This window comes from Phoenix dactylifera, chromosome 11 (assembly GCF_009389715.1).
Source record: "Phoenix dactylifera cultivar Barhee BC4 chromosome 11, palm_55x_up_171113_PBpolish2nd_filt_p, whole genome shotgun sequence".
Taxonomy (NCBI): domain Eukaryota; kingdom Viridiplantae; phylum Streptophyta; class Magnoliopsida; order Arecales; family Arecaceae; genus Phoenix; species Phoenix dactylifera.
In genome coordinates this window covers 9122455-9139564 of record NC_052402.1, presented here as the reverse complement: position 1 = coordinate 9139564, position 17110 = coordinate 9122455, and the positions used below count along the sequence as shown (strand labels likewise).

The following is a 17110-nucleotide window of genomic DNA, read 5'->3' as shown; positions in this document are numbered from 1 at the left end:
CACTGAACCTTAACTGGCCTTGGGTGAGTACTCTCTTTCCTTATTTTTCACACTGTCGGCCACGTCACAAAGTGAACCTAACATTACTCTTCCATGTGATTCCCAAAAGGATGGGGTGGAGGGGTTAGCTGGGATGGCACGGGCGTTTGAAGGGCTGATGGGAGATGCCATGAAAGATACTTTTAGGGTGCATGAGCCTCCCCAAACGTCCGCCATGGACTTTGGAAATGGAAAAATTCTGCCATGTGGTGAGAACCCCACCATGAGATCACCAGCCATGTCCAAATAAGATTAGCGACACCTATGAGCTTCCATGAGGTACGAGTGATGGTGACAAATAGTGTCCTCTTTCTCTTTTAGCTCGACCTGCTACTGGTTCAACCAATGGCTTTGAGTCAACTTGGGTCCACATGAGCTAATTTCCTTCGTATTCTAATGCAAATCGGGAGTGATCGGGTCATCGACATGGTTCTGCCAATTAAACAATGAATCCATGATTTTTTTTTTATTCTGGAGGATAGAAGTTCACGTGCATTGTTTTTAATGTTTTTATTTATTATGCATTCTGGATGAAATGTTCTTGATGACTACTTTCGAATTTTTCTCTCAGCAAATGGACAAATGAAATGGAATATCAGACGAAAGGATTCGGTTGATGCCTCACGTGGTTGATGCTGCAAATCTTTAATTTCGAGCAAATTGAATTCGAAATGTTTCTTTTGCCTAAATTAATTCTACTATTAGCTCAGCTAGTTTGTGAACCCTCCCGGAGAGGTCCAGAGTTCAAATCCTAATTCGATTTTGATAAGAAAGCAGGATGGTGGTGGAAAAGATGGATGGATGGATGGTGCTGATCTAGAAAAGCAAGCAACCCCATAAAATATAGGAAAAATCGATTTAAATTTAGTTTATACCCTATTTTGCTTGACCCATCCAGCATAAGTAATCAATTATGGGGCTATATGTCACGCCCCGAACCCAACTCCCGGGTCCGGCACGTGACCGGCCGCATGATCCCTAGAGCAGTGCCCTAAAGATCATGCAAGGCCTAAAAGGTACAACATCCACATAAATGCCAAAACCAAAGATTAATGTAATTCAATCAAATCCAGCTACAATGTACTGAATGATTACATAAATTCAAATGTCCATAACTAAAAGATAAATTGACTTCTAACTATCTAGCAGTCTGACTTCAGATCGAGCTCACTTCTTGTCCCATCCGACAGATTCTACGAATCCAGTGCCTCTGAAAAAAAATAGAAGTGTAGTATGAGCTTTTCCAGCCCAGTAAGAATCCCAACAGCCACACACAACAAAATCATAAAATAATCAAGTATCAAAATATATATATCATTTCATCATTTCAAAAGCTCAACAAACAACAAATATATGTAATCAGTACATATACACAAATCCCTTTTTCACATTATGTGATCCATTCCCGTATTACTCAAATTCCAAAGTTTTCAAACTTTTCATTTCCGGCGTTGGACTAACCAAGATCATGTCCCAGTCCAAGACTGTACAAATCCCACGCATAAGCTCGTGGCAGCTATCCCACGCGTAAGCCCGTGGAGGCTATCCCACGCATCAGCTCGTGGCCGCTATCCGTAAGCCCGTGGAGGCTATCCCACGCGTAAGCCCGTGGAGGCTATCCCACGCATCAGCTCGTGGCCGCTATCCGTAAGCCCGTGTAGGCTATCCCACGCATCAGCTCGTGGCCGCTATCTCATGACAAGGTTAGTCCAACCCATATTACATGTCTAGTTTTACATGTTCAATCACATTCCCATCACATCACATATTTTCATAAATTTTCAAAAATATGTTATTTCTTCCCAAATGAATATATCTCAATATATTCATTAAAAACAACATGCACGCCTCATAGGTGCCGCATCAACACATAAACAATAACAACATAATAATGAAAATATGTTGATAAACATTCATCTCATATGTGTCATATCAGCTCACAAGCAATAACAACACAACCGTAAAATAAATCCAACCAAAATGTCAATATATGCATAGAAGTGCTCAGATGTAGGGATTCTTACTAAGATTGTCGACTGACTCAAACACGGATCCGAGTCACAACCTACTCGCTGGGGTGCTGAGTCCCCTGATCAAAATCTCCTGGCACCACTGTCTCCTCCCCTACAGCATCAATTACAAATCACAAACTAAATCATTTAATATTTAAATATTCTAAACCATAATTGATATTTACTATGGGGTCCATAACCAGATCCCCAAACATCTCAATCTCTCCAAATCTAGGGCAGTCGGGGTAGCCCGACTCCCATCCTTGTACCACCGGCCCATGTCGTCACCAGCCGTGGCCGCTGCCACGCCGGCGACGATGGCCGGTCCCGATGAAAAGACCAAAAGAAGGGTGGATGATAGAGAAGGGTTCTTCCTCCACCTCTTTGGTCCAAGGGCAACAGCCGGGGTGGCTGTGCCCTCACCTTCCCCACCCTCGGCCACCATTGGCCGAACCATCGCCGGCTGCCCCTGCTGCAGTCACCGGCGATGGTGGCCGGCCAAGAGAAAGAGAGAAGAAAAAGTCTCTTCCTCTTCTTCTTCTTTTTCTTCTCCTCTTATTATTATTATTATTATATTATTGTTATTTTCTCCTCTTTTTTCTTCTTCTTCTTCTTTTTCTTCTTCTCCTTCTTCTCTCCAACCGAAAGCCTCCTTAGAGTGGCTCGGTCCCCACCCGACGGCAACCCCAGTGGCCCCCGACCGCCGCCACTGTCGCCGCCGGTGGCCAGCCGACGCGAGAGGGAGGGAAGAAGGAGGTGGAGCCGTGCGGGACGCCCTCGGTCCACCATCCCCATCCCCAATAAAACCCTAGAAATCCCTCACCCATCTCCATAAAACCCGATCGATGCCCAAAACCATGGATCCCGGCCAATCCCGGCGGCCGACGGCGACGGAATCCGGAAGAGAGGAGCCGAACAGGGATACCCTGTTTCGGACCTTTCTTCGATGATCTCACCGGCCAAATCCCCACCAAAGCCACCCAAAATCCAAACAATGAAGTGCAAAGAAAGGATCCACGCTTACCTCGGTCCGATGGGTGCTCCGGCGGCCTTTCCGGCGAGAAATCGGCGGAGAAATGGAGGGTCTTCACCGAAGGAAAGAGGAAGGCTTTCCCCCCCTCCGCGGCCGGCCGGATCTCCCTCTCCGGCGCTCGATCCCCTCCGGCGAGTCGCCTCCCCCGACGATCTGCCTCCTCCGGCGATTGATCCCGTCTAATGCCGCCGCCCCCCTCTCTCTGCGTTTCCCCTTCTTCCACGATCGTGCCCTAGGCACGATCGTGATAAGGGGGATGGGCCCGGTCTTTTCGGGCCGGCCCATCCGCCCCTTTCCTTTTTTTTTTTTGTTTTCTTGTTTTTTTTTTTTTTTTTTTTTTGGGGGGGGGGGGGGTTTACATTCTCCCCTCCTAAAAAAATTTCGTCCGCGAAATTAATATACCTGGAATACCAAAGAGTTGAGGGTGTTTGGCTTTTATTTCTTCTTCGAGCTCCCAAGTGGCCTCTCTTTCGGAGTGGTTGCTCCATTGCACCTTTACATAAGGAATGGTCCGACGTCGCAACACTTGATCCTTTCTATCCACAATCCGTATCGGGTACTCGTCATAAGTCAGATCCTCATGCAGACTTATAGGCTCAAAATCTACCACATGGTTCGGATCCGGAATATATTTCCTTAGCATTGAAACATGAAATACATTATGCACACTTGATAAAGCTGGTGGTAAAGCCAAACGATATGCCACTTCTCCAACTCTGTCCAAAATCTCGAACGGACCAACAAACCTAGGGCTCAATTTGCCACGAATTCCGAACCTCATCACACCTTTAGTAGGAGATACTCTCAAGAAAACATGATCGCCAACCTGAAACTCCAGTTCTCTTCTCCTATTGTCAGCATAACTCTTTTGTCTACTCTGAGCTATAAGGAGCCGTTCTCTAATCACCTGTATCTTATCCACAGTTTGTTGTACTATCTCTGGACCCAATACTTTTCTTTCTCCCACATCATCCCAACAAATTGGAGATCGGCATTTTCTGCCATACAGTGCCTCAAAAGGAGCCATCTGAATGCTGGCCTGATAACTATTGTTGTAGGCAAACTCAACCAGCGACAAATGACTATCCCATGCACCACCCAAATCCATGACACAAGCCCTCAACATGTCCTCCAAGATCTGAATAGTGCGCTCCGACTGTCCATCAGTTTGTGGATGAAAAGCTGTACTGAAGTCCAGTCTTGTACCAAGAGCTTTATGAAGGCTCTTCCAAAATTGTGACACAAATCTAGTATCTCTGTCAGATACAATTGAAACTGGAATCCCGTGCAGCCTCACAATTTGCTCTATGTACATACTTGCCAATTTCTCCAAAGAAAAACCAACTCTAAAAGGCAAGAAATGTGCTGACTTGGTCAGTCGGTCAACAATCACCCACACTGCATCATTACCCCGAGGAGTCTTAGGCAAAGCAGTCACAAAATGATTTCTGACTAAAGTATCACTTTGCATCGAGACTAAGAAAATTCAAATTTTAAATTTTCAAGTAGAAATGGAGCAAAATTTCTAGATCTTTTTGTCCTCGGTTTATATAGAGTATACTTACCATAACTAACCCCCAATCCTTTAGTCAAGTTTAAGGTCACTACGTGATCTCCACAACCTTCTTAGAATCCAAAATATCTAGGTTTAATTTAAAGGGAGGTAATTCTTGTATTCCTTTAGCAATTTAATTAGAAGATCTACATTGATTTTCCTTCCAACAGAATTTACTTCAAATTCAATGGGTTAGAAGTCATTGAACCAATACACTATGATTAGAATTTAACTCGATCGATCTCCTGATCTTCCTTCACCAAGATTCTTTACATCCATCAGTAATGCTATATATGATAATTCATGTAAGCATCTCATGACCGAAGTCTCTACTCAATATGACATTTATTAGTGGCTTCATCAATAATGACAAAAGATCCCTGCTCAAATCTTAAACCTAGGCTTGAGTTTTAAATTAACACATCAATTAGTCTTCTACAATTATAAGTAAAATTCAGTAGCCCAATCCAAACATGAGAATTTAAATAATTAGAATTCTCCCATCAATATGCATACTCTATGGCCTCAAGATAATCAAATACATCAATAGGAAATAGACCTATTTGCAATATCCAACATACCAATATCAGATATAATCCACACATTTTCAACTTCGAAGGACACTCCTTTCAATAATATGAAATCTTCTTAGCTCACTTCAATACTATGGAAGATCAACATGCAAATCCCAATGATTTTAGCAGCAAAACCAAAAGTACAATCACATCAAAACCCATATCAAATTTGAACTTTCAAGTCATTTAAATAATATCTGAACATGGTATACTCGATATACCATTGTTGACCTACACTTATCTTAGGTCAAACCTCTCTTATCATGATCAAAGACGACTTTCCTTCCGTATGCATCGAAAACCAAACCGATGCATACATTTTATCACAATGCCCAGTGATCTTACAGCTTAAGCACTGACTTTAATTGTCATGTCCAAAGTGATCATAATCTTAAGCTATGATATATTTCTGTCACGATCCCTAGTGATCTTAAACATATGCTTAGATTCCAACTGGTCACATTTTCCAATGATCTTAAACGTCAAACTCTAATGCCATTAAGGCCACAGTCCCTAGTGGTCTTAAATCTTAGATTACAATATCATTTCTGTTACAATCTCATATGATTATAAACCAAATCTCTGATAGTTTATCTATCATAATTCTCCACTGATACTAACCTGAACATAAATCCTAGGATACCTTAACCTTAGCTCTGATACCACTTGTAACAACCCAGGACCTCACCCAAAATGGCTAGCCAGAAGTTATTATTTGGGTTCCTTGATCCTGTATAAGTACCCAAGATCTACCCAGCGAATAACCGATGTGGGACTAAACACACGCCCGCACGGGTCCTCACATACTCCCTCCGTTCAAGCCCTGACGTCCTCGTCAGGCTAAAGGTTCAAATCTATTTGAATCTAATCACAAACACCACGATCAGCCCGTGGTCAACTCCAATAGATCCGTGCTGCAGTGTCCCCTAGTCCACATAGGTTATGAGCCGGGTCCGCTCTGATACCACTCTGTCACGCCCCGAACCCAACTCCCGGGTCCGGCACGTGACCGGCCGCATGATCCCTAGAGCAGTGCCCTAAAGATCATGCAAGGCCTAAAAGGTACAACATCCACATAAATGCCAAAACCAAAGATTAATGTAATTCAATCAAATCCAGCTACAATGTACTGAATGATTACATAAATTCAAATGTCCATAACTAAAAGATAAATTGACTTCTAACTATCTAGCAGTCTGACTTCAGATCGAGCTCACTTCTTGTCCCATCCGACAGATTCTACGAATCCAGTGCCTCTGAAAAAAAATAGAAGTGTAGTATGAGCTTTTCCAGCCCAGTAAGAATCCCAACAGCCACACACAACAAAATCATAAAATAATCAAGTATCAAAATATATATATCATTTCATCATTTCAAAAGCTCAACAAACAACAAATATATGTAATCAGTACATATACACAAATCCCTTTTTCACATTATGTGATCCATTCCCGTATTACTCAAATTCCAAAGTTTTCAAACTTTTCATTTCCGGCGTTGGACTAACCAAGATCATGTCCCAGTCCAAGACTGTACAAATCCCACGCATAAGCTCGTGGCAGCTATCCCACGCGTAAGCCCGTGGAGGCTATCCCACGCATCAGCTCGTGGCCGCTATCCGTAAGCCCGTGGAGGCTATCCCACGCGTAAGCCCGTGGAGGCTATCCCACGCATCAGCTCGTGGCCGCTATCCGTAAGCCCGTGTAGGCTATCCCACGCATCAGCTCGTGGCCGCTATCTCATGACAAGGTTAGTCCAACCCATATTACATGTCTAGTTTTACATGTTCAATCACATTCCCATCACATCACATATTTTCATAAATTTTCAAAAATATGTTATTTCTTCCCAAATGAATATATCTCAATATATTCATTAAAAACAACATGCACGCCTCATAGGTGCCGCATCAACACATAAACAATAACAACATAATAATGAAAATATGTTGATAAACATTCATCTCATATGTGTCATATCAGCTCACAAGCAATAACAACACAACCGTAAAATAAATCCAACCAAAATGTCAATATATGCATAGAAGTGCTCAGATGTAGGGATTCTTACTAAGATTGTCGACTGACTCAAACACGGATCCGAGTCACAAACCTACTCGCTGGGGTGCTGAGTCCCCTGATCAAAATCTCCTGGCACCACTGTCTCCTCCCCTACAGCATCAATTACAAATCACAAACTAAATCATTTAATATTTAAATATTCTAAACCATAATTGATATTTACTATGGGGTCCATAACCAGATCCCCAAACATCTCAATCTCTCCAAATCTAGGGCAGTCGGGGTAGCCCGACTCCCATCCTTGTACCACCGGCCCATGTCGTCACCAGCCGTGGCCGCTGCCACGCCGGCGACGATGGCCGGTCCCGATGAAAAGACCAAAAGAAGGGTGGATGATAGAGAAGGGTTCTTCCTCCACCTCTTTGGTCCAAGGGCAACAGCCGGGGTGGCTGTGCCCTCACCTTCCCCACCCTCGGCCACCATTGGCCGAACCATCGCCGGCTGCCCCTGCTGCAGTCACCGGCGATGGTGGCCGGCCAAGAGAAAGAGAGAAGAAAAAGTCTCTTCCTCTTCTTCTTCTTTTTCTTCTCCTCTTATTATTATTATTATTATATTATTGTTATTTTCTCCTCTTTTTTCTTCTTCTTCTTCTTTTTCTTCTTCTCCTTCTTCTCTCCAACCGAAAGCCTCCTTAGAGTGGCTCGGTCCCCACCCGACGGCAACCCCAGTGGCCCCCGACCGCCGCCACTGTCGCCGCCGGTGGCCAGCCGACGCGAGAGGGAGGGAAGAAGGAGGTGGAGCCGTGCGGGACGCCCTCGGTCCACCATCCCCATCCCCAATAAAACCCTAGAAATCCCTCACCCATCTCCATAAAACCCGATCGATGCCCAAAACCATGGATCCCGGCCAATCCCGGCGGCCGACGGCGACGGAATCCGGAAGAGAGGAGCCGAACAGGGATACCCTGTTTCGGACCTTTCTTCGATGATCTCACCGGCCAAATCCCCACCAAAGCCACCCAAAATCCAAACAATGAAGTGCAAAGAAAGGATCCACGCTTACCTCGGTCCGATGGGTGCTCCGGCGGCCTTTCCGGCGAGAAATCGGCGGAGAAATGGAGGGTCTTCACCGAAGGAAAGAGGAAGGCTTTCCCCCCCTCCGCGGCCGGCCGGATCTCCCTCTCCGGCGCTCGATCCCCTCCGGCGAGTCGCCTCCCCCGACGATCTGCCTCCTCCGGCGATTGATCCCGTCTAATGCCGCCGCCCCCCTCTCTCTGCGTTTCCCCTTCTTCCACGATCGTGCCCTAGGCACGATCGTGATAAGGGGGATGGGCCCGGTCTTTTCGGGCCGGCCCATCCGCCCCTTTCCTTTTTTTTTTTTGTTTTCTTGTTTTTTTTTTTTTTTTTTTTTGGGGGGGGGGGGGGTTTACACTATACCTCCCAAGTTTCAAATTAGTATGGAGTCAAATATACGTTGCCCACTTATTTTTTAATTTTTTTGCAACTTAGGTTTCAAAATTTGACGGTTGGTTAACAAAATATAAGATTTATTTTTTTCTAGAGAGTTTTCCAGCCTATATAGCACCACTTATTTTCATTTTAATCAAGGCGATAATCAAATTCTAGAGGTCTCTACTATCAAAACATGAAGATCTTACCAATTTACTTTTACCTTTACACTGACTGGAATATCAATGCAATTCAATACCAATTAAACTATCCCCCAATCAATCCACCCGTAACAATTTTCTATATTATGAAATTTTTGGTAGAATTGGAAGCATCAAGCACAAATATGGTATACACACTTTTATATCGAAATAACAAAGAGATGCTCCTAATGAAACATATAGAAATAATAAGATCTATCTTTTGTTCCCTTTCTTCCTGTGCAAAAGTACATCATAAGGATAGACAATCATCTGTCATATAGCAATATTTTTATCTGATCCATTGCTCATGTCTTCATTTGTGTAAATCTGTTCAAACCTAGATCCACAGTTCCTGCAGATTTTCAGAAAAGATCTAAGCACTCCCTATTTTATGACAAAGCTAGCTTTGCATCCTTTTTCCACCAATGAGTATAGTCAGTAGTGTCATTGCTCTTAAGGTCTTAAAGATTGTGACCACACCTACAAATGAATCAATCCATTTCTTAGAAAAGATTGTCCTAGCTACAACTTGGTGAAAGTATGAATCGAATCAGCATAATACCTCCCCATCTCCATCACTACAACTTATTTTCCTAAGTAGCCGTCTCTTAATTTTACAATCTTGCCACTATCTTCCCTTCAAAAAGCCAGTCCTTTTCTTTCCTCCGTACCTAATTCCCTTCAAATATTAGTTACTTTTGTGATTATTATAACCCCACCTAAATAGCTCTTACCCTAGTTTGCACTGATTAAGCATGGTCTCTTACATAAGGACAATGAATATTTTCTCTGACTCAACTGCAGATTTATGATCAGTAAAATCTTGCATATATACATGTTTCTCTAATCATGCATCATATGCACCTCACATACCTACGTCCACATACATGCATGTTACATGCACATACATGCCTGCATTTATATATAAGAGTAGGTGTCTTCTGCTAGCACTCGCCATGGCAAGACTCGGCATAACATGCACTGATTCAAGAGAGTCTTCTTGGCCTAGAATATCCTAGATCTGTAATTAATATGGATGCATGAGCTATATATATATATATAGGAAGTAAGGCAGACCTGTGTATGTGTGTGTGAGGGTGGTGTGTGAGGAGGAGAATGGGAAGGAGGCCTTGTTGCTCCAAAGAGGGGCTGAATAGAGGGGCATGGTCGGCTTGCGAGGATAAGATCCTCAGCGATTACATCAGAACCCATGGCGAGGGCAAATGGAGAGATCTTCCAAAAAGAGCAGGTGAGGACATTAATGCTTGGCTTTTATTTGATGACCGTTGGCATCTAATTCATAGTAAGCATTTTTAGTAGCTAAGCTCTCATTGAATTTTTTCTGTTTTAGATGGAGTACTAACTGCAAATTGTTTGCACATTGGCTTCACAAACATATTATAATGTCGATTCTTATTCAGAAGATTGATGGAATTGCATGCAGGTCTGAAACGCTGCGGTAAGAGCTGTCGTCTCCGATGGTTGAATTATTTGAGGCCCGATATCAAGAGGGGTAATATATCTGATGATGAAGAGGATCTCATCATCAAACTCCATAATCTCCTGGGAAACCGGTAATGTTTCTCTTCACCTTCGTCGCAGTAAATTAGTTTGAATAAATATTGGTCATGTATACAAATATGGATGATTAATCGTATTGAAATTATCTGGTCTTCTTCAACTTAGATGGTCCCTCATAGCGGGAAGGTTGCCGGGGCGAACAGACAATGAAATCAAGAACTATTGGAACACAAATCTTAGCAAGAAGGTGAAATTCCCGCAAGCAAAATTGGAGAAATGTAGCAGCAAATCTAAAGCGAAGAACGCTGTGGAAGGAGACTCGGTAGAAGCAGCTGCAAAGGTGGATGAGCAGTTCCATTCTGTGATCCGAACCAAAGCAGTGAGGTGCACCAAAGTCTACCTCCCCTTGCAAGATGATATGATGGCTGACCACAGCTTGGGACCTACGTGCAATGACAGCCCATCCACGTTGGTCCCTCAAGAAGATGATCCTTCCAACTTCTTGATTGATTTCGACATGGAAGAGCTTGTGTCGAGCTTCGAAGATGATTTGTTTCAACTTTGTCCCAATGATAACCAAAAAGGTGGCAACGCTGTCGATGGCAATGCAGAGGGGAGTTCATTTTGGTGCAGTGAAGCCATGCAGGAGGATTGGAGGGGAAGTGATATCCAAGAACTTAATGCAGCCTCTGAGCTAAGATCTTTGGCTACTTTTCTAGATTCTGAGGAGGAGTGGCAAGAAAAATAATGGAGAAAGGTCTCCAAGGGGGGATTTTTGTCATTTGGACATGGCAGATGCATATAAACATGTCTCTTTTCATATGACAGCACTCGTTTTCGTGTCATTTTAGCTGAAAGCTCCAAGAAGAAAACCATTTTTCCTGCTGTCGTTCATACCAAGTGGTGGAGCATGTTTCCCATGCACAGGGATATTTGTCTGTCTTGTCATCGAATTACTCTTTATCGAATAACGGATGTGGTAATTAAAGAAACTAAAAGAAAAACAAAACTACAGTCTTTTTTGGGGTGAGAAAATTAAAATTTTGGTATTTGTGAAATAAAAGAGGTATGCTGAACCTTTAAGAATTACAATAAATTTAGTATAATCTATTCCTACTTAATATTGGCCAAAGTGATCATTTATAGTCAGAACTTTTAACAATAAAGTCTTTAGACAAGGAAGGTAGAGACAAAACCTAGACTCTTTAGTAGTCATACTCTTTGGCTTTTAACTAATGATCAAATTATGTTGGCTAATAAAAGCAAATGTCATAGAGATTATCAATATTGTGCATCATGTCATGAGAAAATAAGATTGTATATTTTTAGTATGCATGCAATCATATAGTTTTTTTTATAGGATCATATATGTTCTCATTATTTACACAACCATATAGTTTTTGTTGTACAATTTTTTTAAGAAAAAACACGGGTAAAATCATCACCTCCATTCTATAGAGTATATGAAATTGTAAAGCAGGATGTCAAACCTAGGAAGTCTTTTTATTGTTAAAAAAAAAAATTGATTGAATGAAATATACACAAAACAACAAGATGACCAAATAAGAAGGAAGGATTAATCTAAATGAACCACTCTTATGGAATGTTGAACATCAGATAGATTAATCTAAATGAACCACTCTTATGGAATTTTGAACATAAGGTTAGCTATCAGTCTCAGCTTATTAATTGATTGGGAGACTGACTGCAACTTTAAGTTCAACTAGTTGGATACTGTTCATTAAGACTATTCTTCATCTAGTTTTCTTTTCAATATAAATTATAAGAATTTTGATCTAAGCCTTGTTATTACATACTTTGAACCGAAAGTTTTGCTTTAAAATATTATATCAAGAGGATAGATGACTTTGCTAGGAATCCATCCTATAGTGTGAATTTTTTACATAGTGTCTATCGAGAATAGAAAATTGAGTGACAACTTATAGGGATTCCGACATGCAATTTAATCAATTATTGGATTCTTTGTTTATGTTAAATTTACAGCATATGTAGTTTACACATTTTTTTAAAATGAAGCATGATATTAAAAATTCATGAATGCGCTAAACTTTACTTGGTATAAGTTCATTCAAGCACCCTTATTTATATTACAACGAAAGAGTCAAATCAGAGTTTACACTTCGCATGTTTCTCTTGACAAAGTGAAGATTTCAATACGCAATTTAACCAATAAATTACACTCTTTGCCTATGTTAATTTTAAGATATATTAAGTTCACACTTTTTAAAATGAAGTGTGATCGCAAAACTTTATAAATGCACTAACTTTTTTTTGGTATAAGACTATTCAAACACATTTATTTGCGTGACGCCAAAAGAGTTAAATTAAAGTTTACGTTTGCCATGTTTCTCTTGATAAAGTGAACGTAACATCATTGCAGTAATCTCAAATTTATTATAAAATGTTACGTTAGCAAATTGCGTCATTCCTACGTAATGATTTCTCTTAAAAGTGATATAGATACAGCAACTCTCGAAGTTATTATGAAATGTTATTCTAACAGATCGCAATATTTCTCATATGATGATGGTAGATCATAGTAGTAATAGATTATATCATTCTTCATTTGATGATAGTTAATTAGTTAATTGAAAAGGTTTAGTCTCTTTACTTTAAAATGTTGACTTCTAGGTTCTTAAATGCGAAAGAGAAGTGATTACCACTCAATAATGGGTGATTTCTGGCCATCTTTTGATTTCCAAAAATAATAATCATTAAGAAAAGGAATATGGTAGGGGTGCCATTGCCAAGATTCAAAATATTTGATCTCCAAATCTCTTCCAATTTGAAAGAGATGCCAATAAGTTGAGCGGGTGCTCGTCGGAAAAAATATAAGACCCAAGAAGCAATTGAAAGGTTAGGATCGCATTTCTGAGTTTCCCAAATTCCTTCTAATTAGCAAATTTGTTCATTTAAAATTAATTTGGACAATGGTCAACATCCACAAACACAAACAGATACACCCTCATGCATATTGCACATCCACAACCATATGCATATGTGTAAAAAAAATCAATGAAAAATACCAAGCATATTAGTCATCAACTCACTGATCAAAGTAAAATACTAGCCAAACTCGTGCCACAAGCCTCAATCACTACTGAAAATTTTCCCACCACCTTAATTGCAATGCATAGGTAGGAAAATAGCATTGTAGCTTGAACTAATATTATGCCAGATAAGCTGTGAGAACCATATGAGTTAACTAAGAATAAAAGTTCCCTAAATATTGACATATGACATACTCTTGGCTAGCTAGGTCCAGTGTCATACTTATATCATTACACCAGAAAAACATTATTTCTTCTTCTAAAATTTTTTTAAGAAAAACCAAACAATGTTATATATATCTTAAGTATTATAATCATCATAAGTTGGGTATATAAGATGATAAAAGATGGAGATCAGTTTCAATTCCTGCAATCTTCAAAGTAACATGATACCTAAATGTGAATTTACACAACAAACAAATGCACATACATACATCCAAAAAATAGACAAAGTTGTATTTGAAAATGAAGAATTTACACTATAGGTTTTCCTAAAAGTAAAAACTACGTCAAATTTATCTTCCCCTTCTAAATTATATTTTACAGGACCAAGAAGGATAAGATTGGCATAGAGATGTTGATTGCCAAATATTTTTGAGCACCGAAAAAATAATAAAAATTTATACTTTTCAAAGTTAAACATAAAATCGATATTTTAGAATACACAGTGCTTTGATTTACTTGCCAAAATGTAGATAGGGTGGTCTTCACATTCATTGGATTCGCAAAAAAAGCGTACATATAGTTCTTGTAATTGCATTTCATCATGATGAGGAGAAAAAAAATACTTCAAGAATACCAAAGAAATGCCACATTCATAACCTTGATGCACATCATTGTTTAATCCATGATGCCCATGGATATGTGGTCCTTGCCAAACGTATTAAAAAAAAAAAAAGCGAGAGAGAGAGAGAGAGAAAAAACTACCTCCATAAAGAGAGAAGAGTATTATTGATAGACGTGTTCTATTATGGCACTTAACCAACTTTCAAATGCTCCAAGGAAGGGTAGTTGCCTACTCTTCTTTGAAGTCCATAACATTTCCTAATTCATTTCCACTACGTCACATTCACCACTTGACAAAATAACCATTAATCAAATGTTCAATTGCACAGTACATAGATGTATCGATCATGATGGCTTCAAATTGTCCATTCCTCCATCCAAAGCTGAAGACACACAGAAATCTCACTCCACCAGCTCAATATAACATAGTCATCATTCTTATTAGGTGATTTTTTTTAGCTTTCTCGAAATAAAAGACAAAAAAACCTCACCAAATTTATTAAGAAGGTAACATCGTTGCAAAGCATCGGTCATATGCTTGAAGATCACAAATCTGTAGAAGAAGAGGCTAGCTATCACTCAGGGCCAAGATTCATTACCAAGAAGAAATTAAAAAAAATAGGCATCAAAGAATGCCTTTATGCTGAACTTTTTGCATTTGAAGATGATTTTTAACGACTTTCCTTCACATAATTAGGAGTTGGTAAGATACAAATTAATATACATGGTGTTTTTGTTCATTTCATGTCTTTCATGCTAATAAAGATGGGAGCCCCAATAAATTCTAGATAACATCTTAGCCTTTGGATGGCAGGTGGGTGGGTTGGATTGGCAACTAGAACGTCAAAGGCAACATGATTTTAGGTTAATTTGTTTAGTTGGGAGGGAGCTATACGGTTACAAACTAAAGTTTGCCGTTTCAGTGCCGAACTTCGTATCGATGCCACACTAGTATAATATCGATACATATAATATGAAATTTTTTTGGCACACCGAATACTGATATGCCATTCGTATTGGATACCGATACCGAATTGGTGTGATACAGTATATTCTGTACTATTTGATTTGGGCTGGTACGATATATCTCGCTACAAACTGCCTTCTCTGTTCCTTTGTGGTGGCCATGTGTCAATAAACGTCATTTCATGGGCATAGAATTTGTCTGATTCCAGCTCCTCGCTTGTTGGGGGAGACATAGGAGAGAAAAGGGCGAGGAAAAATTTGCCCATGCCATGGCATGCACGGTGTCCCACTTTGTTGGTGAGCATGGTTGGGGCCGCACAGTATCTTTTGGAGACAGGATAAAAGCTAGCAAACTCGTCACTGATCTTAGGTGGGCTTAAAAATATAAGCCCGAGCCCATAAATAATCGGATCGGGCTGAGTAAGCTGAACTTTTGCACGAACTTAGAAGAGAATAGAAGGCTATTTTAGAACTAGAACTAAAGACTAGAAGCATAAATGATAGTTATATCTCGCTGCCAAACGTCTCTATCAATATCAAAAATTTATCGAGGCTTTCAACACCAACTCACCATTAACATTTCCTAAGATCAGATCCACCATGTCGAAATCCAGCACTATAATAATATAGGATTCTAGTGGCAAAAAAATTGCTGATAAAATTCGTAAAGTTGCCTCTAAATATTTATAGGATGGATTAGCAGCAAGTCTTTCTAAGATACACTACAACTAGCAATAATATTTATATTTTGACACTAGAAAGTATAAGGCAAAAAAATTGTCACTATAAATAGACACTTGTGGAAGACAATTAATTTTTCTCTCTATAGGTATACATATTTTTTGAAAGTGATTTTTGTTGTAGCCATATACTTAAACTATTTTTAAAGAGAAATACTATCTTGCTGCTATAAAATTCATTGCTGAAATTCTATTTTATTTTAGTGCACATAGGAAGAGAATATGTGAGTGAAAAAATTACTGATTTTATTAATGAAAAACTAGGAGAGTTTATGGGTGTTTGTAATGATGGGGCTCTTAAAACCCATAGGATCTCTTAGCTCTATGGGCATACGATTACTTTAAAAGATAAAAGATAATAAGAAAAAATCTAAGTCCAAGCCTTTTGACTCAACTAATAAATATTTTTAAAAGGAAAAGATAAGAAAAGTAGACTAAAGATACTTGAAAAATCATCTTGAGTTCGAGTTAGCCATAGAATGGTATTTTCATATTTACCTCAAACTTTGTCGGCAATATTTCTGCATGACAGGAATTCACTACAATCATATCTTCATTATCCGATCTCTAATTAAGGTGTGTTAGAATACTTTGGAAAGCTAATTTGATGTCCATTGTCATGGAAATAGTTTAAAGTTCAAATCAATTTGTGTTGACCATGATGAGATTATCCTGAGGACTAATGTGCATTGATTTTTTGGGAGTGTTTTAACCACAAAGGCAAAACTAACCATCTATTGCAAAATTTATGCTCTCAAATTCCTATTTATCAAATGTCTCTTATGTAAATCCATATAAAGTTGTTTTCAAATTAACTTGGTACAGATCGCAGGGCATTGATCTTTGATATTGCTTCCACATATTTTTCAATACATCCATGATATTTTCTTAAGCTTCTGACTCTGATGCAAAAGGGACCAGCAGCTTGCAGATGGGATGTGAGGGGTTTCCACCTGCTCATGTCAACCAAGTAACCATTCTAGCCATCTTTAGAAATCCTTAACTAAACTATAATAAACAATCACATAACTACCACCATCCTAGGGTTTCAAGAAAGATTTTAAATGTTTGTTCACTCTTAATAATCCATCATATTGGAGGGCTAAACCAACTCCTAATCCATTTATATCAAGTTGATTT

General features: G+C 39.7%; 1 protein-coding gene and 2 long non-coding RNA genes across 3 annotated transcripts; 1 reads left to right on the top strand and 2 right to left on the bottom strand.

The window, feature by feature from the left end:
- Nucleotides 1-1069: 1069 nt before the first annotated feature.
- Nucleotides 1070-3373, bottom strand: LOC120112584. Its single transcript, XR_005514167.1, has 3 exons — nt 3076-3373; nt 2064-2163; nt 1070-1249 (listed from the first exon to the last, which is right to left on the bottom strand). It is a non-coding gene; the product is annotated as an uncharacterized LOC120112584 (long non-coding RNA).
- A 3773-nt stretch (nt 3374-7146) lies between these two features.
- On the bottom strand, nt 7147-8595 carry LOC120112583. Its single transcript, XR_005514166.1, has 2 exons — nt 8298-8595; nt 7147-7385 (listed from the first exon to the last, which is right to left on the bottom strand). It is a non-coding gene; the product is annotated as an uncharacterized LOC120112583 (long non-coding RNA).
- A 1232-nt stretch (nt 8596-9827) lies between these two features.
- Nucleotides 9828-11301, top strand: LOC103703276 (transcription factor MYB1-like). Its single transcript, XM_008786072.3, has 3 exons — nt 9828-10135; nt 10331-10460; nt 10573-11301. The coding sequence occupies exons 1-3, from the start codon at nt 10003-10005 to the stop codon at nt 11153-11155; spliced, it is 846 nt and encodes a 281-aa protein (XP_008784294.1). The 5' UTR covers nt 9828-10002; the 3' UTR covers nt 11156-11301.
- The last annotated feature ends 5809 nt before the right edge of the window (nt 11302-17110 follow it).